The 24,525-nt window shown below is 38.1% G+C and overlaps 1 protein-coding gene across 1 annotated transcript in view; it reads right to left on the bottom strand.

Annotated features, from left to right (window-relative positions):
- The window catches only part of NEK3 (NIMA related kinase 3), a 37,154-nt gene that overhangs the window by 7,917 nt on the left and 4,712 nt on the right, over nucleotides 1-24,525 (bottom strand). The window contains 13 exon segments of the mRNA XM_043998225.1: nucleotides 2,281-2,415; nucleotides 3,863-4,006; nucleotides 4,893-4,995; nucleotides 7,744-7,790; nucleotides 8,369-8,441; nucleotides 8,619-8,819; nucleotides 13,106-13,160; nucleotides 16,664-16,750; nucleotides 16,845-16,911; nucleotides 19,202-19,240; nucleotides 19,243-19,288; nucleotides 21,549-21,646; nucleotides 21,745-21,838. Of these exon segments, the coding sequence (XP_043854160.1) occupies nucleotides 2,281-2,415; nucleotides 3,863-4,006; nucleotides 4,893-4,995; nucleotides 7,744-7,790; nucleotides 8,369-8,441; nucleotides 8,619-8,819; nucleotides 13,106-13,160; nucleotides 16,664-16,750; nucleotides 16,845-16,911; nucleotides 19,202-19,240; nucleotides 19,243-19,288; nucleotides 21,549-21,646; nucleotides 21,745-21,838 (1,189 nt within the window).

Consider the following 24,525-nt stretch of genomic DNA (forward strand, 5'->3'; position numbering starts at 1 on the left):
AAATCTACTTCCCAGCCCTATCTTCTCTGCTAACCTCTCCCAAATCTCCAACAACTTGCTGGATATCTTGAATTAGACGTCCTATAGGCATCCTAAACTCAACCTGTCCAAAACTGAACTCATTATCTTTCCCCCCAAATCCTCCCCTCTTCATAACTTCCCTATTACTATCAAGTGTACCACCCCGCTCCCAGTCACCCATGCTTATAACCTAGGGGTCATCACTGACTCCTCACTCTCTTTGATCCCTCATATCCAATCTATTCTATCAAAATTACCCTTATAGGGGCAGCTAGGTGGCGCAGTGGATAGAGCACTGGCCCTGGAGTCAGGAGGACCTGAGTTCAAATCCAGCCTCAGACACTTAACACTTACTAGCTGTGTGACCCTGGGTAAGTCACTTAACCCCAATTGCCTCACTTTAAAAAAAAAATTACCCTTATAAATCTCTTGCCTAAGTCCCGTCTCTCCTCCGATACTGTCACCATCCTAGTGCGGGCCCTCATCATCTCACACCTGGACAACTGAAACAGTCTACTGGGGGCAGCTAGGTGGCGCAGTGGATAAAGCACCGGCCCTGGAGTCAGGAGGACCTGAATTCAAATCCAGCCTTAGACACTTAACACTTACTAGTTGTATGACCCTGGGCAAGTCACTTAACCCCCATTGCCCCGCCAAAAAAAAAAAAAATTTACAAAAACAGTCTACTGGTTCGTCTCTCTGCCTCAGGTCTCCCCATTCCAGTTCATCTTCCCTCGGCTGTCAAATAGATCTCAGGTCTGACTGTGTTGACCCCCTCCCCCATTTAAATAACTTCAGGGGCTTCCTATTACATCCAGGATCAAATCTAAAGTCCTCCGTGTGGCTTTTAAAGCCCTTCATAAGCTAGCCTCTTATTACCTTCCCAGTCTTCTTATGCCTTACTCTCCTCAGTGGTGTCTGTAATGCAGCCACACTGGTCTCCTTGCCATTCCTTACACATGAGACTTAATTTCTCATTGCAGACATGTTCACTGATGCCACCTCTCCCTCCTCACTCTCACTTCCTGCCTTCCCAGGTCCTTCCTTTATCTCCAATTGATTGTATACATATGTTTGTACATAGATAATTGCATGCTGTGTCTTCCTTTGGACCGTGAGCTCTCTGAGAACAGGAACTGGCTGTTTCTGCCTTCCTTTGTATTCTCAGTGCCCAACACCCAATAAAACACTTCTTTTTTTTTTTGGTGAGGCAATTGGGGTTAAGTGACTTGCCCAGGGTCACACAGCTAGTAAGTGTCAAATGTCTGAGGCCGGATTTGAACTCAGGCCCTTCTGAATCCAGGGCCGGTGCTTTATCCACTGCGCCACCTAGCTGCCCCTAGTAAAACATTTCTTAATTTGACCTGACTTTTTCAATTACATCATATTTGGCACAGAGCTAAAAGAACAAAAGCATTATAGCAAGGCTCTTCTTATTATTATAACAGCCAGCCAGCCAACCAACACACACACACACACACACACACACACACACACACACACACACACACACACACATATTTTTTGCTTGTTTGTTTTGCGGGGCAATGAAGGTTAAGTGACTTGCCCAGGGTCACACAGCTAGTAAGAGTCAAGTGTCTGAGGCTGGATTTGAACTCAGGTCCTCCTGAGTCTGGGGCCAGTGCTTCATCCACTGTGCCACCTAGCTTCCCCAACACACAACCTAATTTTAAAAATTTTTTCAAATTTCTATTTTTGGCTTGCCATTTCAAACAGTATTCAATAAAACAAAATTCCAGGAAAATAAAATAAATTGGACTGTCCCTTGGAGATTACCACAGTTTGTTCTGATCTGTAAAATATCAATCCTAAAGCAACCAAATTTTTATTGGTTAAAATAAGGATTAATACATATCCCTCTTAAAAGGTTAGCAATTTTATGATCCATTTAATCAAATAAGCAAAGAATTTAATAAAATAAACATAAATCTCTAATAAATTTTCCTGAAAATTCTATAATTTCTTATTGCCTTTTTTTGTGGGGCAACAAGGGTTAAGTGACTTGCCCAGGGTCACACAGCTAGTAAGTGTCAAGTGTCTGAGGTCAGATTTGAACTCAGGTCCTCCTGAATCCAGGGCCAGTGCTTTATCCACTGTACTACCTAGCTGCCCCCTCTTACTGCATTTTTAACTGGAATAGGAAAATAGTCCCTGAATACTTTAAAATATTGAAAAATATTCTAACAAATTTCGTTTCTAAGAATTTATGTGAGCATATGAAAAATAGTCATTTGTTACCTGATTTATATATCGTATATGTCTGAAATGCCAAGCTGAGGTCAGCATTCTTAAGTAGATTCAACAGAGTTTCAGGAGATTCTTTGAGCCACTGCTTCCTGGTATTATTTTCACTGTACTTTATTACAGAACCACCTAGTTAGGGAATGAGCAAAGGATTAGTATGCATTAAAACAACTGCCTGACATGCAGCATAAAATGCATCTTTCAAATCATATCTCAAAACCAAAAAAGGCACTGTTTATTTGCTTCACTTTTAAAAACTTATTCCATCTTTATGAGTCTTACTTAAATTGAACTGCTGTTAAATATCATCCACACATTGACATCAGAAAAGGTTACCAAAGAATTCTTAGAAAGTTCTACATAAAAATGGTTAATTTTGATTACATTAAATTGAAAAGTTTTTGTATGAATAAAACCAATGCATCCAAGATTAGAAGAAAATAGAAAACTGGGGGAGGGTGGATTTTACAGCAAGTTTCTCTGATAAAAGCCTCATTTCTCAAATACATAGGGAAGTGAAATAAATTAATAAAAATACAAGTCATTCCCCAACTGATAAATGGTCAAAGGATGTGAACAGGAAGTTTTCAGAAGAAATTAAAGTTATCAATAGTCATATGAAAAAATGTTCTAAATCACTATCAATTAGAGAAATGCAAGTTAAAACAACTCTGAGGTACCACTTCCCACCTATCAGATTGGCTAATATGACAGAAAAGGAAATTGACAAATGTTGGAAGGAATGAGTGAAAATAGGTACACTAATGCACTGCTGGTGGACTTGTGAACTGATCCAACCACTCTGGAGAGCAATTTGGAACTATCCCCAAAAAGGCTATAAAACTGTGCATACCCTTTGACCCAGAAATAGCACTACTAAGTCTGTATTCCCAAAGAGATTTTTTTTTTTTTGGTGAGGCAATTGGGGTTAAGTGATTTGCCCAGGGTCACACAGCTAGTGTTAAGTGTCTGAGGTCGGATTTGAACTCAGGTCCTCCTGAATCCAGGGCCAGTGCTCTATCCACTGTGCCACCTAGCTGTCCCCCCCAAAGAGATTTTTAACAAAGAAAGAAAAAGGATCTATATGTACAAAAATATTTATAACAGCTCTTTTTCTGATGGCAAGGAACTAGAAATTGAGGGCATATTTATCAATTGGGAAATAGCTGAACAAACTGTGGTACATGATTGTGATGGAATCCTATTGTGCTGTAGGAAACAGGAGCAGAATGCTTTTAGAAAAACCTGGAAACACTTACATAAACTGATGCAAAGTGAAGTAAGCAGAACCAGGAGAACATTGTATACAGTAACAGCAATACTGTATGATGATCAATTGTGAATGACTTAGCTATTCTCAGCAATACATTGGTCCAAGACAATCCCAAAGGACTCATGATGAAAAGAACTGATGGAGTCTGAATGCAGGTTACATTTTTTTATTTTCTTGGTGTTTGTTTTGGTCTGTGTTTTCTTTCTAAACATGACTAACATGCAAATATGTTGCATGCAATTTTTTAAAAATAAAAAGGAGAGTTCTACATAATGAAATTAATTACATCTTATCTTTACATACCTCTATCCTCCTCTGACATTAAACTGGAGGAAAGTATGGATGCATTTTCCAAGGCATTCACAGCTGTATTAGATTTGTTCTTCTCCCACTGTCGCCTCTGAGGGCTTGGCGAGCTACCTTTTCTCAGATCATCTGATTTATTTTCTTATTTATAGGATAAAAGGGGGAATATTAATATTCTGTTTATACATTTAGTTAACTAATATAGCACAATAAAAATGCTGTGATATCATCATGACTTCCTCAAATAAGGAATGGCGCAAGAGTTTTTGTCCTCTCAAGGTTAAAGAAAATAAAAAATAAGGTACTTGTTAAAGTGTTTGATATATTTTTACGGTATACATATGTACCAATACAATTTGATTAACTTTATGTAACCTCAGAAGTTAAACTCAAAGAAAGCTTAACTGTTCTATGTTGCTCTTAACCAAATGTGGGCAGTTAATAAATAGTAAATAATAAGAAAAAACTGTATCAGAAGATGTTAAGCATTTTGGAAAATTCTCATTACTCTGAAATTATATGAAAGTATGGTTATTTTTATATTTGAAACAAATATAGAAAAGATTATATTGTTTGTTCCAGGTTACATGGAATCAAATCAAAAGACCTCTAGTTCAGATTTATTGGTTTTAACTTGGAAACACTCTTCTAAAACATGAATTAGAAATACACATATACATATATATGTGTGTATGTACATATACAAATATAACAAATATATAATATATTTACATATAAATATTATATTTATATAAACATTTTATATAAACATATTTACTATTTCTTTATACTATGAATATTAAAATATAGTATGTAAAATATAACATACAAAAATGAATATATAAATATATACACACATATAAGTAAATCTATTAAAAACCACTAAGATACACTATTAGAAAGTCTGTTTTCTGGTTGTCCTGGCAAAATATCTGTGGACATTTCCTCTCTATTTTCCCCTTCCCTTTCCCAAGAAGAATGATGATAGTAATTATAGAATTAGAGCATTAGAACTTTAATAGCTTACCTTTTTCCTCTTTGCTTATTCGCTTCTGTGCATTTTCAGCCAAATTTTTATTAATGTTCTCTAAGTCAGTGTGGCTGCACTTTTTACCTTGTTCTTCCCCTTGCTTTGAAAAAAAATGAAAAACACAGAATCATGAGTTAGGAGGAACCCTATAAGTCCACTTTGTCAATATGCCTGAAGACGTACACAGGCGAGAAACTCACTGTCTTATACTCCAGCTCATTTTATCTTTTAATAGATCAAACTATGGAAAAGTTTTTCTTTATATCAAGTCAAAATCTACTTTCATGTAATTTCTAACCAGCGGTCCTAGTTCTGCCCTCTAACCACAAGCCATACATCTATCTTTTCTTCTACATTTTAACATTTAAAAATATTTGACAACTATCATGATCCTCCCCAAATCTTCTCTATTCTAAGCAAATTAGCCCAGGTTCCTTCACCCAATCTTCATATAACATTAAGTGCCTTGAGTCCCTTCACCATGTTGATCACGTTCCAGATTGTCAATTTTGATCCTAGAATACAAAATGAACATGGTATTCCAGAGAGAGGTGGTACCATGGCCTGCCTAACCAACCAAGCTGAGAAGGCCAGGGCCAGCTCTTCTAGATTTTCCCTACATGCCCTCCCAGACTTTAATTACAATGACAGCCTCTCCCTCTGATTGGATGGTTCCTCTCAGAACCTCTATTTTAAGAAGGAGGTACAGGCCACAAAGGTTTTCATTCCCCTCCAGCCTACCATCCTGACTCCACTCTTCTGCCATGCCCTCCATGCCAGGTACTTTCATCTTTTCACCTTCCCTTTCCCTTCCCCTATCAATGCTTTCAAGATTCTTTTTGTGTGTTGTCTTCCCCAATTACAACATAAGCTCCTTGGGCAGCTAGGTGGTGCAGTGAATAGAGCGCAGGCCCTAGAGACAGGAGGACCTGAGTTCAAATCTGGCCTCAGACACTTGACACTTACTAGCTGTGTGACCCCGGGCAAGTCACTTAACCCCAATTGTCTCACCAAAAAAAAAAAAAAAAAAGAACATAAGCTCTTTGAGGGTAAGGACTGTCTGTTTATATTTGTATTCCCAGCACTTAGCATAGTTCCTAGTACACAGTAAGCAGTGACAGAACAATTAATCGATCAATAAATGTATTAAACGCATACTCTGTGTCATGCACTACATAAGGTTCAGGAAAAGCAAAGATGAAAATGAAAAAGTCCTTGCTTTCATAGAGCTTACATTCTATTCAGAGTGCTATGATTATAGGCAAAATAAATGCAATATGATTGGGAGGGGGCAACAACAGGTGGGCAGCTCTAGAAAGGCTTCGTGCAGAAGGTGTTTGACGTGAGTTTTAAAGGAAATAGATTCTAAGAGGCCATATAAAGCCACGGGAGTTTACAGGTCGGACCTGGGAAGGGCAAGGCAGAATCCAATGGATTCTTGTTACAAACAGTACACTTATGCTGGGAGGAAGTTTGTTTGTATAGTGAAGGACCTGGAAGTCCAAACGATCTGGGTTCATATTCTGATTCAGAATCTTACTAGCTGGGCAAATGACCCTAAGCAAGTTTACTAAGGTAAACGGGGTTAAAACAAGAAGGCTGTACTAAATAGCCTCTCAGGGCTCTTCGAGCTCAAAAATCTATGGTCCCACGTTAATGCACTCTCACTTGTCTTGGCTTAGAACTCTCTTATAGGAGAATTCTTGACCAAAAAAAAAGAGAGAAGATCATAAAAGACAGAACAAAAAAAAATTCAAGTACATCAAGTTGAAAAGTTTTAGCACAAACAACATGGATGCATATAGGCTAGGAAGTGCTTTCTATGCTGCCTCTCTCTCTAATACAATACCAACTGCCCTGACCCTCTTTTTCCAGTTACCCCCCACAACTGCCCTTTAAACACATTCTCTTTCCCCTGACCCAAGCCTCAAGCCCTAGAGTATTTAGGAAATGAGAACAGATAACTCTTCTTAGTCTGACTCAGGCTCTCAGCACATGAATGTCATGCTTTTGCCCATGGGCTAGGTCTATTGTCAACCCTGTAGATTTGAGTCAATAAAGGCCAAAATAGGAGGTTGGGATACAGATCAGGGACATCCTGACATGCTGGGCTAGGGAGTTTACTCAGTAGACACTGGAGAATCAGTGCTGGGTTTTTAGCTAAGGAATCTTTGCTTAAACTATTCTTCACAAAGTAGAACCTAGCGGTGGTACACAAGGTATAATGGAAGACAGAGAGCCTGAAGACAGCTCAGGAACCAGCAGGTATATTTCTTTTATGGGTTCAAATCTCATCTACTCAAAGTAGTAAACTGTTCAAGGGGAGAGGGGACATAATTTTTCTTTTGCTGTGTCTAGCACACAAAGTTGGGTAGAGAGCTGTTCATTTCCAGTTGTTTTCATGACCTTATTTGGGGTTTTCTTGACAATAATACGGCAGTGGTTTTCCATTTCCTTTTCCACCTCATTTTACAGGTGAGGAAACTGAGGCAAATAAGGTTAGGTGACTTGCCCAGGGTCACACAGTTAGTAAGTATCTGAGGCCAGATTTTTTTTTTTTTGGTAAGGCAATTGGGGTTAAGTGACTTGCCCAGGGTCACACAGCTAGTAAGTGTTAAGTGTCTGAGGTTGGATTTAAACTCAGGTCCTCCTGAATCCAGGGCCGGTGCTTTATCCACTGTGCCACCTAGCTGCCCCTGCCACCTAGCTGCCCCGAGGCCAGATTTGAACTCAGTCTTCCTGACTCTAGGCTTGGCACTCTATCCACTGTGCCACCTTAGCAGCCCAAAGTACAGTGTAGGTAGGTATTCAATAAAACACTTGCAGTATTGGATTTTAAGGTGCTTACCATAGTAACTGCCTCATTTCCTGAGATGATATTTGTTCTTGCAGGACCTGAGGGAGAAAAAACCAACATACATTCAAGTACTCACATTACTGAATGCCTACTTCAATTTTTATAAGGCCTTATAAGAAGTTTAAACATTAGTTGGAACAAGTGGTGCAAAGTTTTTACCAACCTAAGAACATAAAACAACCTGTAAAAAGACACTTCTATTTTGTTCCCATATACCTTTCTACTAAGTAGACTGTCCAGCTCATTTTACAGAAAATGAACTAAGGTAAACGGGGTTAAGTGACTCACCCAGGGCCACACAGCTGGTAAGTATCAGAGGCTGCATTTGAACCCAGATCTTTACGACTCCAGACCTGGCACTCTATTCACTCACTGCACCATATAGCTACCTCTCACCAACAGTTAAATTAACATAGATGGGTGGTCTAACTGTGTGATCCTTGATGTCCTCTATATTCTTCTCTACCACTCAGTCATCATATGCCCACATGAGGGAGTTTCATCAGGCCTTAGCCTGATTTTGTAATTTTGTAGGAGGGAGGAGCCACACAAATTAAATCACTACTCCATCATTTTTAGGAAATTCTTTATAAGAACAAAATTCTAAAACGGTTACCCATTTCTCTTAGTGTATCATTCTTGGACTTCCTGGTTTCCTCTATGATTTGCTCACCATATTCTTTGACTACCTGTAAATAGAAATAGAATATTAAAAATTCTAATGCAAAGAAACCATGGCCCCTTAAATGCTGTCATAATGATGGCCATTTACCAATTATCTACCCGAGTGCTCTAAGTTGAAAAAGTGTATCAATTTACCACATTTTAAAAAATCAACTCATGGGTCCAACTTCAACACAGCTCACCTCTGGTGACAAGTACTTCTGGATAAGCTTTGCTAGCAAGCCTCTAGAGAGAATTGTAGTAGCTGAAGGACGACTGGTGGGATTTCTCTTAAACATTTGTTTAATCAGATAGTGAAGTTCATAGGAGTAATGAGATGGGAGTGGAGTGTAGTATCCTTTGCATATCTTGAGGATAAGATTTTTCCAACTATTGGCCTGAAACTAAGATATGAAAATGAACTTTATTTTTTAAAATAATATTTTCTTTTTTCCCCAATTACATGTAAAGACAATTTCTGGCATTTGTTATTTTAAAATTTTGAGTTCTAAGTTCTCTCCATTCCCCTTTCCCCTCCCTAGAGATGGTAAGCAATTTCATATAGGTTAGACAGTGCAATCATGTAAAACATTTCCATATTAGTCATGTCACAGAAGAAGACACAGACCAAGAGAAAAAACACACACAAAAATAAAGAAAATGAAAAATAGTATGCTTCAAACTATATTCAGACTCCACAGGACTTTCCTGGATGTGGATAGCATAAAATGAACTTAAAAGAAGGCAAAGGGAATTTTAATAAAAGGAAACATAAGCGGATAAACAAATAAGGGCTGAACCCTATCTTGGCTATTGTGATTTAACAACTTAAAAGATGTTCCTGGGGCAGCTAGGTGGCGCAGTGGATAGAGCACCTGCCCTGGATTCAGGAGGACCTGAGTTCAAATCCGACCTCAGACACTTAACACTTACTAGCTGTGTGACCCTGGGCAAGTCACTTAACCCCAATTGCCTCACTAAAAAAAAAAAAAAAAGATGTTCCTGCTGACCCCATCTGCTCATCTACAAGAAGTTCCAAGACGTGCATCATCCTAATACTTGATGACTTGCTCCAAATGGTTCAATAGAAAGGAATATGTAGGGATGCTTTAAAAATTAATCATTCAATCAATTAAATGAACACATAAGTGAATAATAAATAAATAAATGGGTGAAGGAAAGAAGGAAAGAAGGGAGGGAAAGAAGGAAGGAAGGGAGGAAAGAAGGGAGGGAAGGAAGGAATGAAAGAAGGGAGGGAGGGAAGGAAGCAAAGAAGGAATGAAAGAAGGGAGGGAAGGAAGGAAGGGAGGGATGGAGGGAGGGAGGAATAAAACCCTAAGTTTTTGTTCTCCTCATATTCTCTGGACAGTCCAAAATAAACATCTATGTCTATTTCCCACTCTCTTCTTACCTTCTTTGGTCAGAGAATAGAGGTAATGAAGTCCCATTTCAGGGACTATTTAACAAAAACGTTCTATATATCACATACTAAATACATTAGGTACTTTGGACTAAACGTTTTGTTTCCCCTTCCTATTCTAGGGACTAACTGAGAACATTGTCTGTTTTCCAAAGATACTGAAATGAACTATTTATTTAGCAAAGGAAATGACAAGCATCTTTATCGCTAAATACTTTTTACCCTCCATGACATTTTGAGTCTATGTGTCATCACTTCATTTCTCTAAGCCTCAGTTTCTTCAGCTGTAGAATGGGGACTAGAGGGGAAGACGGGCCAGAGTGTCACTAAGGTCCCTACTGGCTCTAAGTGTTATGATTTTATGAACCACTTCACAGAAGGAATAATGACTTTTCCAGACCATGTCCTCTAAAATAACAAGGCTACAGCTCCAACATCAGTTTCACCTCTATTCCTAGCCCATTTTTCTTTTATTCATTTTTTTTGGTTGTTTTTGTTTTTTGGTGAGGCAATTGGGGTTAAGTGACTTGCCCAGGGTCACACAGCTAGTAAGTGTTAAGTGTCAGAGGCCGGATTTGAACTCAGGTACTCTATCCACTGCACCACCTGGCTGCCCCCCTTTTATTCTTTTTGATAGCATGTGTATACATATGTACATATATATATATACACTCTATACATATAATACAGATACAATGTATATATATAAGTATATAGATAGATATGTGTATACACACATATATAATATGCATACACACATTTACACATATAAGTATGATACTTTTCAGGTTTTTAAATCACTATTCTGGAAAAGATAAATCTTCTTAACTGGTGTGTGGTGTGGAATTGTGGAAATTTATTTTGATTTGGGGACCCTACCTTTAGACTGAGATTAGAAAGCCTTAGGCCCTCAGGGTCTCTCCCCCTCCTCCTCAGCTTCAGCTGAGCGAAAAAGCCCCATGGGCTATACAAGAAAGCCCAGCTCCCTCCGACCTGAGTGGAGCTATTCAAAGATCCCGGATAGCCTGTGCTGAAGCACGTGAAAGCTGGAGTGTGCACCCCCCTCCCCATCCCAACCAGCCGCAGCCCTGGCTGGCAGATTAGCTTGGTCTGTGGGGGCAAAGGAAGCCCCGAGATTTGAGTGGAGAGAAGAAAAGGTATATATAGACCTGGGAGTTAGGAGAAAAAAGGAGAAGCCAGGACGGACTAGATAGAGAGACAAGATTAAGGAGAGGGGCTGACTAGAGGAGGACGGACTAGATAAGCTGACTAGAGGGAGCCTGGAACAAGGATAGGAGGAGAGTTCGGTTTGGAAAAGAGAGAGAAGGGCTGACAAGGTACAGGCCTTAATACAAACCAGGGAAAGTGTAATGTGCCCTGAGGCCAGAGGCGGCTAAGGCCCGTATTGTATTCAAGAAGTTCAAATCGCAGCAGGTGGGGAAAGAGACTGCCAGGAAGCAGTCAGGTTGTACATTTTATTTTCCCTGTATTCTTAATTTTAAAATAGTATCTCATAAGTAAACTCTGCTTTGATTATTTGGTTAAGAGGCTTCTTAATCTTTAGTCTATCAGTTTGGGAGCAGTGTGGTGGAAATTGATAACGGCCCACATTAAAATTACAAAGTCAGATAGCCAAATAGTCAAAGTCTCCCCACATGAGTCCTCCAGTCAGTTTTAGCCCCCCAAAATTAGGCTAGTCAATTTAAAAATATTTCTACAGAATTTTACCAAGAAATGGAAAATTAGATATGCAGCTTGGTGTCTTAGAACAGAAATAAAGTTTAAATCTATTCTTATTTAATGGAGTAAAAATAGGGAATGAACATCTTGACAATCAACCTATCTGAGGTTTAAAAAAATTTCCTTAGAAATAGAAAATGCTTTAGAGATAAGAATAGTTAGGCCTTGCCTTTTTTTTCTATAATCAAATATGAACATGAAACAAAAGGGAAAAATGTGTACCCAACAAATGTAAAATGAGAAAAAAAAATCTGGGAGCTGGGCTATGAGAGAACAGACTCACTTTGACTCTGAACTTTATGCTAATCAGTTGCTGTATTTGAATTTCTATGATGTCCAAAGGATCAAAAATGAATTAAGAGAAAATAAAAGGCAACATATTACAGATTTCTAATTATTATTTGCTCCATCACAGTTCTTGATTCTCACTTAAAAAACAGACAACTCGTGCTTTGATAGGTTTTTAAAATCATTTAAAAACTAAGTTTGAGAGATCAAGGCTTTCCATCAGAAATCTGCTGCTAAAATCAAACAGATCCTGGGTCTTTTACCCAGGGATGATGTTCCTGACTCACCATTACAAAAACTCATATGAATGGATGGTCTTCTCCCTCCCCAGTAACAGTGATGAGCTTTTCTCCAGAATTACTCATGCCAATGGCTCAAACGCCCCCACATTTGTGAAGCATTTTAGTCTTCAATTAGTAGCAATAAAACATTCATTTTCCTGTGTGCAAACCTAATAAACTTTATGCGGAGTATAGTAGAGTATCCTCTACTATATCCTCCTAGGATACTCTACTCCTATCCCCACCCCACCACTATTTTATTGCCTGTCCAATTCTTAGCCATCCTTCATAACCCTGTACAAATACCATCACCTCCATGAAGTCCTACCTTCTCAAAGCATTTTCTCCCTCCTTATATGTTAACATGCCACTTTTTATCTTCACTATTACACTGTCACATTTATTATAGCTAAGCATGTACAGCTGTAGCATTCTTACTAGACTGTAAACTCCCTGAAAATGCAGTACCTAACACAGTACTTGGCACATAGGATGCTTTTGCTAAATATTTGCTGAAGTAATAAATGAATGACTTCACTTTATTAGCTCTATGATCTAAACCAGAGGTTCTCAAAGTGTGGTCTGAGGAAGTTCTCTGAGACCATTTCAGGGGTCTGCAAACCACGTAGCTGCCCCCTGCCATGAAAATATGTGAAAGGTTTCCTTATCCATCCACTCCAAGGAACCAAACTTCCTATTACAATTTAGCATATTCCTTAAAACCTAAGCAGAGAGGCAACTAGGTGGCACAGTGGATAGAGCACCGGCTCTGGATTCAGGAGGACCTAAGTTCAAATCTGGCCTCAGACACTTAACACTTACTAGCTGTGTGACTCTGGGCAAGTCACTTAACCCCAACTGCCTCACAAAAAACAAACAAAAAACAAACAAAACAAAACCTAAGCAGAGCAAAGTCTAATTAACAATAGTTTGACAGCTCTATCCTGTATGGCATACTTACTGGATGTTTGAGGGTACAGAGTTCATACAAAATGCATCCCAAGGACCATATGTCACTGAAACATAAAAATTTAAATAAAGTTACCAACTGATAATTTAAGTTAAGTTTATTCAAATACGAAAGGTTTTTTTTTAATCCATCTTTAACGTGGACAGCTATCACACTATTTTTTTTAATTAATAAAGTATTTTATTTTTTTTCCCATTACATGTAAAGATAGTTCTCAACTTTTGTTTATACAAGCTTTTCAATTTCAGATTTTTCTCCCTCTCTCCCCCCTCCCCTAGGCAGCAAGTAATCTGATATAGGTTATATATATATGTGTGTGTGTGTGTGTGCGTGTGTGTGTGTGTGTGTATGTATATACACATATAATAACATTAAACATATTTCTGCATTAGTCATGTTATGAGAGAAAAATCAGAGCAATGATGAAAAACCTCAAAATAGAAAAGCATAAGCACCAAAAACAAAAGAAGTAGTATGGTTCATTCAGCATCTATACTCCACAGTTCTTTTTTTTTCCCTGGATTTGGAGATCCTCTTCCATCATGAGTTCCCTGGAACTCTTCTGTACCATTGCATTGGTGAGAAGAATATAGTCCATCACAGCAGATCAACACTCAATGTTGATGATACTGTCACACTTACTATTAAGGCAATTTACTTTTTAAAATGTTTATTTTAATTTTTGGAATAAAACAAGCATTTCCTTAACATAGTATTATCCATTTATTTATCTATCTGAGGACATACTGTAATTTTAAAAAGATTATTGCACATGAAATTTAAATTTAATTGAATACTTATTAACTCATGTCATGTGAAAATCCATACTGACTCATGCTTAGCCTCAGCCTAGCTTGCATCAGGAGGGGCCTGATTCAGGTGTCACTTGGGTGGCACTTATCCTAAAGAGGAACATTTGAGAAATCTTAGATTCATGAAACCTTAAAAATTGGATGAGATCTTTAAGTTCAACTAGTTTCACACAAAGTAAGACCCTTCCATACAACAGAAACATCGGAAATCTGCTGCTAAAATCATACATATCCTAGGTCTTTTACCCGGGGATGATGTTCTTGACTCACCATTACAAAAACCCATATGAATGGATGGTCTCCTTCCTCCCCAGTAAGAGTGATGAGCTTTTCTCCAGAATTAGTCATATCAAGGGCTCAAACGCATGCAATGGTAGGGAGCTCATTAATTTTTTTAAGTAGGCTATTCTAATGTCAAAAAGCTCTAACTGTTAGGCTATTCCTATGCTGAGCTGAAATATGTGTGTCTGTAACTTCCATTCTCTTATCCTAGTTCTTTATGGCCTCCGTAGCAACTCGAAAGCAAGTCTACTTTCTCTTGAGAATCTTTCAAATATCTGAAGATTGCAACCAGCCCCCAAATCTTATGGCTAAAAAACCCCCAGTTCCTTCAAACAATTTTTAATATAATTTGGTTTCCAGTTTCTCACCATGATGGTCACCTTCCTCCAAAAGAAGGAATAAATTCTTTTTTTTAATTGTTAATTTTCAGTTTCAAATTCTCTCCCTTCCTCCAATCCCTCCCCCACCCATTAAGAAGGCAAGAAATACAATACCAATTATACATATGAAGTCATGTAAAACATATTTCCACATTACCCATGTTGTAAGGGAAAAAGCAAGAAAAATAGTTTTACGTATATATGTGTATATATGTATGTGTGTATGTATGTACGTATGTATATGTGGATCAATCTGTATTCAGAGTGCATAAATTCTCTGTCTGGAGGTGAATAGCATTTTTCATCATGATGAGTCCTTTGGAAATGTCATGGATCATTTTAATTGAGCAGAATCAGCTGTTTCATAGTTGATCATTGTTACAGTATTGCTGTTACTATGTACAATGTTCTCCTGGTTCTGCTCATTTCACTTTGTATCAATTCATATAAGTCTTCCTAGGTTTTTCTGAAACCATTCCCTTTGTCATTTCTTACAACAGTATACACAGTAGTATTCCATCACCATCATATACTACAACTTGTTCAGCCATTCCCCAGTTGATGGGCATCCCCTCAGTTTCCAATTCCTTGCCACCACAAAAAGATCAGCTATAAATATTTTTGTACTTAAGGGTCCTTTCCTTTTTCTTTGTTCTCTCTGGGGTACAGATATAGTAGTAGCATTTCTGGTATGCACAATTTTGTAGCTCTCTGAAAAGTATAATTTCAAATTATTCACCAGAATGGCTGAAACAGTTCACCACTTTACCACAGGGCATTAGTATCCCTAATTTTCCACATCCCTTGCAATATTTGTTAGTTTCCTTTTCTGTCATATTAGCCAATCTGATAGTTGTAAGTTGGTACCTCTGAGTTTTTTAAATTTGCATTTCTCTAATCAATAGTGATTTAGAGTATTTTTCAAATAATTGTTGGTAGTTTTTATTTTTTCTTGTGAAAACTGCCTGTTCATATCCTTTGACCGTTTATCAACTGAAGAATGGCTCTTATTCTTATAAATTAGGCTAGTTTCCTCTATGTTTGAGAAATTAGACCTTTATCAGAGAAACTTGCTATAAATCTCCCCTCCTTGAGTTTCCTGTTTTCCTTCTAATTTTGATGACACTGGTTTCATTTGTGCAAAATATTTTTAATTTAATGTGATCAGTTATCCAGTTTTACCTCCCATGATCCTCTCTGTCTCTGGTTTGGTCATGAACTCTCAGGGAAGTTCTTACCCTGTTGTCTGTGAACTTGGTTTAAAAATGTGTGTATACACACACACACACATTTCTCTTTTATATTAATAAACAATTATCGAATTAAGACCAGGATTTTTTTTTTCAGAAACTTGTAGGTCCTTCAGTCTCTGAAGGACATTGTTGATGGATGTGATTGTCCAAATGCCTTTCGGGGTACACACCTCTAGATCCTGGGTGGGAGACCCCACCCATCTAGAGAACCTTACAAAGAATTAAAGTTTAGGTGAATTCTGGCCCATTATGTTTCACTCAGGCAGGCTAGACAGCCCAAGGCTGGGGATGGTCTGGCTTAAGACAGTCTCTCTTTGTCCATGAGTGATATAAGCAGTCACATCCCCCAGTCCCTCATTAGGACAGGCCCACTTCTCATTATATTATTCATTCTCTAATCACTTGTTAACCAGTAAGAGTTGATTGCCACCCTCAGGAACACCCACTCTTCCAAGGGCATATAAGCATTGGATAGTTGGTGGGTTCCATGAGGGGTCTTTGGCATTTGAGAGTTCCATTCACCCCTTTTATTATCTGCCAGCATAATTAATAAAATGATTACCCAGAAACTATGTCTCTCAAACTTTATATATATATATATATATAATTCACATATAAACATATATTATATATACTGATAACTGCATTTCAATATAGTTGAATTCCTCTGCAATACTATTTACTTTAAGTCATGCATTTAAAAACATAGGTCTGAGAGTTCACAGGCTTCACCAAACCACCAAAAGGGTCCACAACACCAAAGAAGGTAAAGCCCTGGTCTAAAAGAGCTTTATCTTTTCATCAGATAGATGAATCACATACCTCTTATTGTTATAAGGCATATTCTCCCAGATTTCTGGAGGCACATAATAAGGTGTTCCCACATATGTACAGGCAAATGCCATTGGCCTGAAGGGACAAGGAGAAAATGTTGTTTTTCAGACTGTTTACAGAAGGCATGATGGCCTTGATCACTGAGTCTATCAAGAAGAGAGCTACATACTTGGAGAGAAGTCGAGCAGATCCAAAATCTCCCAATTTTATGTTTCCATTTTGGGTGAGGAAACATTCTGCATTACCAAGAGAAAGAGGAAATCAGATTATCTCCTTAAAAAACACCCTATTATTCATCATAAGAAGGAGGCCCTAAATGGTGCAGGAAGAGGATACAATTTTCACTTCTCAGAGACCTTGAGTCCAATAGTAGAGAGAGCACAGGTGTGTTAACAGTAATGCCTCTCTGCAGAACAGGAAATTGGGAGTAATGGATGAATTCTAGCAAGGACTTAACTAACTGGGATTAGTAGGTTATAGGATGGTTGGGGGATGGGAACGTAGCAGTGTCAACTGATTTAATATATTTATCAAGCAAGGTTTTCAGGCAAGACAGACCTATCAGGTAAGGCTTCAAGTTGGAGAAACATGATATGAGATACAAAAATTCCTTTAGGGTAAAATGGGGCAGATAAAATTAATAGCAAGATGAGGACAGGAAGTCTTCTCCGGCTCCACATTTTTGGTATTTGCAAAAACTCATTTCTTATATTTTTTTATTTTTTTAATTTTAAGTAGTATAGGTAGCATGATGGAGAAAATGCTGAAGTTAGAATCAGGATGACTTGAGTCTGAATCAGGCCTCAGACACTAGCTAAATGAGTTCAGGCAAGTCACTTTAACCTCTCAGTCTCAGTTCTTCCTCCACCTGTAAAATGAAGATAACACCACCTACCTCACAAGGTTCTTGTGAGGATCAAATGAGATAGTTTTTTGGAGACCTCAAAGTGCTATATGAATGCTAGCTACTACTGCTAATTAATGGCAAGCAATCTGATATTTAAAACCTAGGATTGCCTTCACTTTCATCTCAAATTCTTCCTATAACTGTTTTAACATTTTTGTCTTCTTGTATAGGGAAGCTACAGGGCACAGTGGATAGAGGGCCAGGCCTGGAGTGCAGAAGACTCTTCTTCCTGAGTTCAAAACTGGCCTCAGAGTGTCTGAAGCTGGATTTGAATTCAGGTCTTTCTGACTCCAGGCCTGGCCCTCTATCCACTACATCACCTCACTATACAAAGGTAAGCATCTCTGCTTCCTTTGTTCTACACAGGTGACAAAGTGAAGAATGTGGCTTTGCTCCCAACAGGTGCACTGAGTGATGAACCACTCCAGAATGTAACTGAATCATGATTATTCTGGCCTGTTATTATAAACACCAATATTTTCCTGTGCTGTTCATGCCCTCAAGGGCTATTAAGGTACAGAAACCTGTTTGCCCTTCTAACCTGAGTTGATCCAGATTGCTTTTCTTATTACTTCATGGCCTTCATTCATCTTTTATCAATAATAGCTATTATGGGCCATAAGTGGGCCTGATTCTAGAATCAGGCTCTTAAAAGAGACACCCTCTTCTAATTTGCTACTTTTGATCGGCTATGAGCTATAAAACATAACCAACCTCTAATAATACTATATGTAAAGTAAGAATCTATAAGTGTGGGGAGCTAGGTGGCGCAGGGCTAACGGCACCAGCCTTGGATTCTGGAGGACCTGAGTTCAACCCCAGCCTCAGACACTTATAGCTGTGTGACCCTGGGCAAGTCACTTAACCCCCATTGCCCTGCCCCCCCCCCCCCCCCCAAAAAGAATCTATAAGTGCTAAGCAAGCCTTCATCTACTGAGGCTTTGTGTTTTAGAAGACTAATGTCTAGGTAAGACATCTCTGTCTCAGTTTTTCTCATATATCAAGTTGAGAAAATACTACCTATTGCCTTACCTACCTCACACTGGTGTTTTGAGAAGAAATTTGAGCTAGTGGATAGGAAAGCCCATTGGACAGTTAAGAGTACTACACAAATATAAGGAACTGTTACTGGTTTGTTTTGTTTTGTTTTTTGGTGGGGCAATGAGGGTTAAGTGACTTGCCCAGGGTCACACAGCTAATAAGTGTCAAGGTAAGGCCCGATTTGAACTCAGGTCCTCCTGAATTCAGGGCCAGTGCTCTATCCACTGCACAACCAGCTACCCTGTTACTGTTTTAATAAGTGACATGGTCAACTAAAGTGTTTCATCCAAGTTCATCTGTAAGCAGGCAGATATTTGTAAAAATAAATTATATAATGTTGCCAAGCTGCCTAAAGAGACTGCCATTTCTGGGTAGAAAAAAAAAAATTTTTTTAGTTAAAAATACCCCACTTATGGGGGCGGCTAGGTGGCGCAGTGGATAAAGCACCAGCCCTGGATTCAGGAGGACCAGGGTTCAAATCTGGCCTCAGACACTTGACACTTACTAGCTGTGTGACACCTTGGCAAGTCACTTAACCCCACTGCCCCACACAAAAAAAAAAGAAAGAAAATACCCACTTACCTTAGACTTGATATCTCTATGTAACACCCTTTTTTGTGAATGTGATTCAATCCCAGGCACATCTGTGCTAAACAGTGAAGTATCTGTGAGGGAAAAGAAATTTAGACATCTGACTCAGGGAGTACCTTTTTCTTAAGGAGTTTTTAAAAATGTATTTCCAGATTTGGGGTACATTAAAACACTGTAAAAATATAAATATGAGAAGAGGCATGATGATGTAGAGAGCTGATTTCAGAGATAGAAAAATATGGTTCCTACATACCAGCTGTAACCTCTCATCATCCCTAGATAATCAAGGAGGGCTACAGGGGCACAACATGTACTGATCTCCATCAATAAGGGAATTTCTTCCACCAATGAAATCAGAGAACTAGGCACCATCATCTCATCATCATCATCATCCTCTCATTATTATATCATCACCATCTAATCTTTTTTTTTTTTTTAGTGAGGCAATGGGGGTTAAGTGACTTGCCCAGGGTCACACAGCTAGTAAGTGTTAAGTATCTGAGGCCAGATTTGAACTCAGGTCCTCCTGACTCCAGGGCCGGTGCTCTATCTACTGTGCCATCTAGCTGCCCCCTCGTCACCATCTAATCATCATCAACACCTTGTCAACACAATCATGTTCACCATCGCCATGACCACCATCTCTTCATCACCACCACCGTATCATAACCATCATCTCATCATCATCAGACCATAGCTCTAGATACTAGAAGGAACCTCAGAAGCAATCTAATCCAAGTCTTCATTTTGCAAAAAAGGAAACTGAAGCCCAAGGAGGTTAAGGAACTTGCCCAAGGGGCACACAGGTAATGTCAAATGGAAGATTTGGAGGCAAGCCTTATGTCTACAGTTCAATGCTTTTCCCCTCTCTACACCAATGCTTTGCCATCACCACATGTCAGAAACGAAATAGTTCACTTCATTAAAATATTCAGACATGGAGTAAATTAATATAAAATGCCAAACCCATATGCTTTATTTTACGTGTGATACAATCACTATTTCAAAACTTTTGTTTCTTTTTCTTTCATTCAACCAAATCCAAGTAGTTTTGAGATGTGGACTTGGTATTAAGATTTACATTAATATAAACCATACTTCAGTAATATGAAATGCATAGCATAAATGCAATAAATATAATCTCATTATGATTTGGGGAGTTTAATGATCACTTCCACCACCAGTTTCTTGAAGTTAGCATTTTTTCATGTTATAAAGACATATTATAAAACCTCCTGTATTTTAGTGCCCTGGCATGCCATATGAGAAATATGAGCTGAATTAAACTGATTTCCTTTTTATTCTTTGGCGTTTCATTGAGCAAGGCTCACTGAATCTATATCATCATAGGACCCACATTATTAACATCATGTTTTCCTAAAAGAGAAGTATTCTGTCACTACTCTCACTAATGACCAAGTTCTCTGTACCAAAATACAATTCTGTAGGCTATTTGTAAATTTTTTAAAAATTAAGTATACACTTTTACATAACTATGCAAAAGAATGATAAGTACTAATTGTTAAGAACATTTACCAGGTGTCAAATTCAAAGTTAAGTGTACAGAAAAGTAGCAAGTAGAAGGATGAAGAATGAGAATAGATACCACCAAACACCAAAATGTCTGGTCTTCTGTTTCAGTCAGCCAGCAAAATAACATTAAAAAAATGTTTACTTTTAAAAAATGTCAGTAAAACACAAAATCAGAGATGTTTCTAAGACTACGTGTGACATACCCTAGTTGTAATTTTAAAATGATGCTAAAGTCTCTATCAGGTTTGTCAAATTTATATCAATTCAACTTGCTAATAATTTCTGAATAAAAAATGCATGTGGAAACCAGTCCTTCCAAAATGGTTTCAAGCCGTGCACTAATACCAACTACCTCACTTTTAACATTCCAAATTTTATAAACTTTTAAGAAAACGAGCCAGCATGGTTAGCTTAGCAGACAGGGACTTGAAGTCAGGAAGACCTGAACTCAAATCCTGCTTCAAATGTACTGGCTGTGTGAATCTGAGCAAGTCACTTACCTCACTCTCAGACTCAGTTTCCTCAACTGTAAAATGAGCATGTTGTACTAGATGATCTCTAAAGTCCCTTCCATTTCTAAATCTATTGTCCTGTGAATGCAATGAATTCAAATCCACCTAAACATTTATTAAGCACCTACTACGTATAAGACACTGTGGTAGATGCTGGTATGCAACGAATACATGATACAGCAGGCCCTGGCTGCAATCAGGGAGCTTCTATCTACTCAGAGTGAAAAACATAGCATGAGAGAGAAGAAGTTAAGTGCAAAGGAGACGTTTAAGAAAATGGATCTCTTACCGTATCTCAGAGAATAACTTTCCTTGTTGATGTTTTAATCTTTTGCATGAGATCACCCTCATCACAATATTCCATCACGATATACAGGTGTCCATTCAGCTTGGATAAAGTTAAGATTCATTAGTTAATTATTCCATAAACAACAATATTCAAAAATGATGACACTGTGTTAAGATTTAAATAAATTAGTATTTACCTTCAAATGACTCCTTAAAGGCAACAATATTGGGATGTTTCATTTTGGCCAATAGAATGGCTTCCTTCCTAGAGTTCTTTACATTGGAGAGAGACTGGGGGAAAAAAGATCTTTAAAGAACAATTCTACAAATATATTCACAAAATGTTCACTAATGATAATTCACAGCTATAAAGTACAACAACTGTGTTAAGGCAGGCAATCTAAGTACGATTATCCTCTTTTATCTGATAAGAAAACTGAAGGCAGAGGGGGATAAAATGACTCATTATAGTGAGTAAATATAATTCCAAGGACTGGAAACCCAGATCTCTCTACTCCATAGTCAATACTCTCTCTCCTGGGACATTGCTTATATAATGCATTTATGTTCTTTAACTCTTTTTGAAACACAGAGCAAATTAAAATGACTTCATACAAATCCACTCATTTGGCCTCCTATGAATTTAAAATAGTGACCTGAATAATAAAATCACAACTCACATTTATATTGTGTTTCATGAAATAATAAGCCCTTTTGTCACAAAAGCACCATGAGGTAGGTTGTACAAATATTAGCATTCCCATTTTACAGGTGAGGGAACAGGCCCAGATTAAATGATTTGCCCAGGGTCACACACCTAGGAAGGGTCAGAGTAGGAACTTAAAGAGGTCAGAGGTCATAGACTTATGAAGAAACCCTCCATTTTGTAGATGAGACCCTGAGGCCCAGGGAGGTCAAGTAAGTTATACAAGGTCACTGCTAGGAAAGTGTACAAAAGGTGGGACTGGAACTCAGGTTCCTTGACTCCAGAATCAATACTCTTTTTACTATACCATGCTGCCTGATACTCTCACTACAAGTCTGGTAAATTGTGTGCTTTGGATATGATTCACTTATCACACAGTATATCTCTGGGGACTTCCTTCTAATAGCCAACGAGGGTGTTTTTCAGGAAAAATGTAAAGCGACTTTGAGTAGCCAATTAGAAAAGGAAAACAATAATGATAATAATAATAATACTAAAATATCTAGCATTTACATAGCTCTTTACAATCTGAAAGCACTTCATAGATAGAAGGTTATCCCAAATGTCTAGTGCAGTTTTAAGTTATTAAAGCTTAAACTGCACTAAGACATTTGGGATAAAGTCGGTTAACACATTTGACCCTATAACAACCATAGGGAAACTAAGTGCCTATTCTTATTCCATTTTTAGAGATGACAAAACTGAGGCTCACAAAGGTTAAGTGACTTGCCCGTGGTCACAAAGCTAGAAGGTACCTGAGTTACTGAGGCAGAATTTGAACTTAGGTCTCCTGACTCTAAGTCTAGCACTTACACACACACACACACACACACACACACACACACACACACACACACACACACACACAGCCACGCATATAAATGCATTACAATATGCAACATAAAATGATTTTAGGATTCGTATTTTGTGTTTTACATATTCCTGGTCTCTTCCTTTGATGCAGGTAATACAGAATTAGCTGGACACTACAGCATGTTGGTACTTAACACAGCAACCAAGACAGATGCAGAAGCCACATGCAAAGAAATTATGTTAAAAAAATTTCCACCATAAAGTATTCTAACATGTCTCAGGAGAGAGATGTAAACCTATAGGTTTTATCTTGCCATTATGAATCTGGCAGCAATTACATACTAGCATTTCTAGGAAATGTCAAAAATAGTTAGCATATAGTTTGTAAAAGGTTTTTAAACTAGTTAAAAATAGAAAATTCTTGATATTCTAAATAGTCTTATTTATTCCAATAAACATATCATCAAATAAATATTTAAGCACTGGTAGAGCAAAAACAGCCATTATCTCATAACCCAATTCTTTTTATACTATGGGTCAACCTGTGCCAAGTTGTTATTCTCAGGGACAAAGTCTTTATGGAGGAGCTGAATGCTCCCTTTACACACCTACTCCAAGATCACAACAAGGTGTTGCTATAAGGCAGCACATGTACTGGTGACCTCTTGCAGTAAACTTTTAAAAGGTTAGGACACAATGGGGCACCTAGGTGGCGAAGTGGATAAAGCACCGACCCTGGATTCAGGAGGACCCGAGTTCAAATCTAAACTCAGACACTTGACACTTACTAGCTGTGTGACCCTGGGCAAGTCACTTTGCCCTAAAAAAAAAAAAAAAGGTTAGGACATAGGATGGAAGGCACAAAGAGATGGCCATCTTCATCACTTCCAGAGAACAGCTACATTGATGAGATCATAGATCCAATGGTGTTCTAGATTATTTTACATGCCATTTCCAGAAGTAAGTACACTTAAAAAGTAGTTGCCAAAACTCTTACAAATCTTCAGGTAAAGAATTTAGGAATTCTTGTAAGTTATCCTCATTTATGTCCATCACCATTCAAAGTTGGATAATTTTTCTTCTCATTTGTTAGTTTTACTACCACGTTAGGCTTAGTGCAATTCACAGGAATTTTGTACTAAATAAGGCCACAGAAATAGTTACAGGGCACATCAGCCTAGCCACTTTGCCACCTAACTGCCCCTACATTTTGGAGTCAAGAAGACCTGAGTTCAAGTCTGGCCTCAGACACTTAATAGCTGTTTGTCCCTAGGCAAGTCACTTTTAACCCTGTTGACTCCGTTTCTTCATCTGTAAAAGGAGACAGAGAAGAAAATTTCAAACCGCTCCAATATCTTTGCCAAGAAGATCCCAAATGGGGTCACAAAGACTCAGACACAGCTGAAACGACTGAACAACAACAACAACAAAAATATCAAAATGAAAGGGGGAAGGAACT

Source organism: Dromiciops gliroides, chromosome 3 (genome assembly GCF_019393635.1).
Source record: "Dromiciops gliroides isolate mDroGli1 chromosome 3, mDroGli1.pri, whole genome shotgun sequence".
Classification (NCBI taxonomy): domain Eukaryota; kingdom Metazoa; phylum Chordata; class Mammalia; order Microbiotheria; family Microbiotheriidae; genus Dromiciops; species Dromiciops gliroides.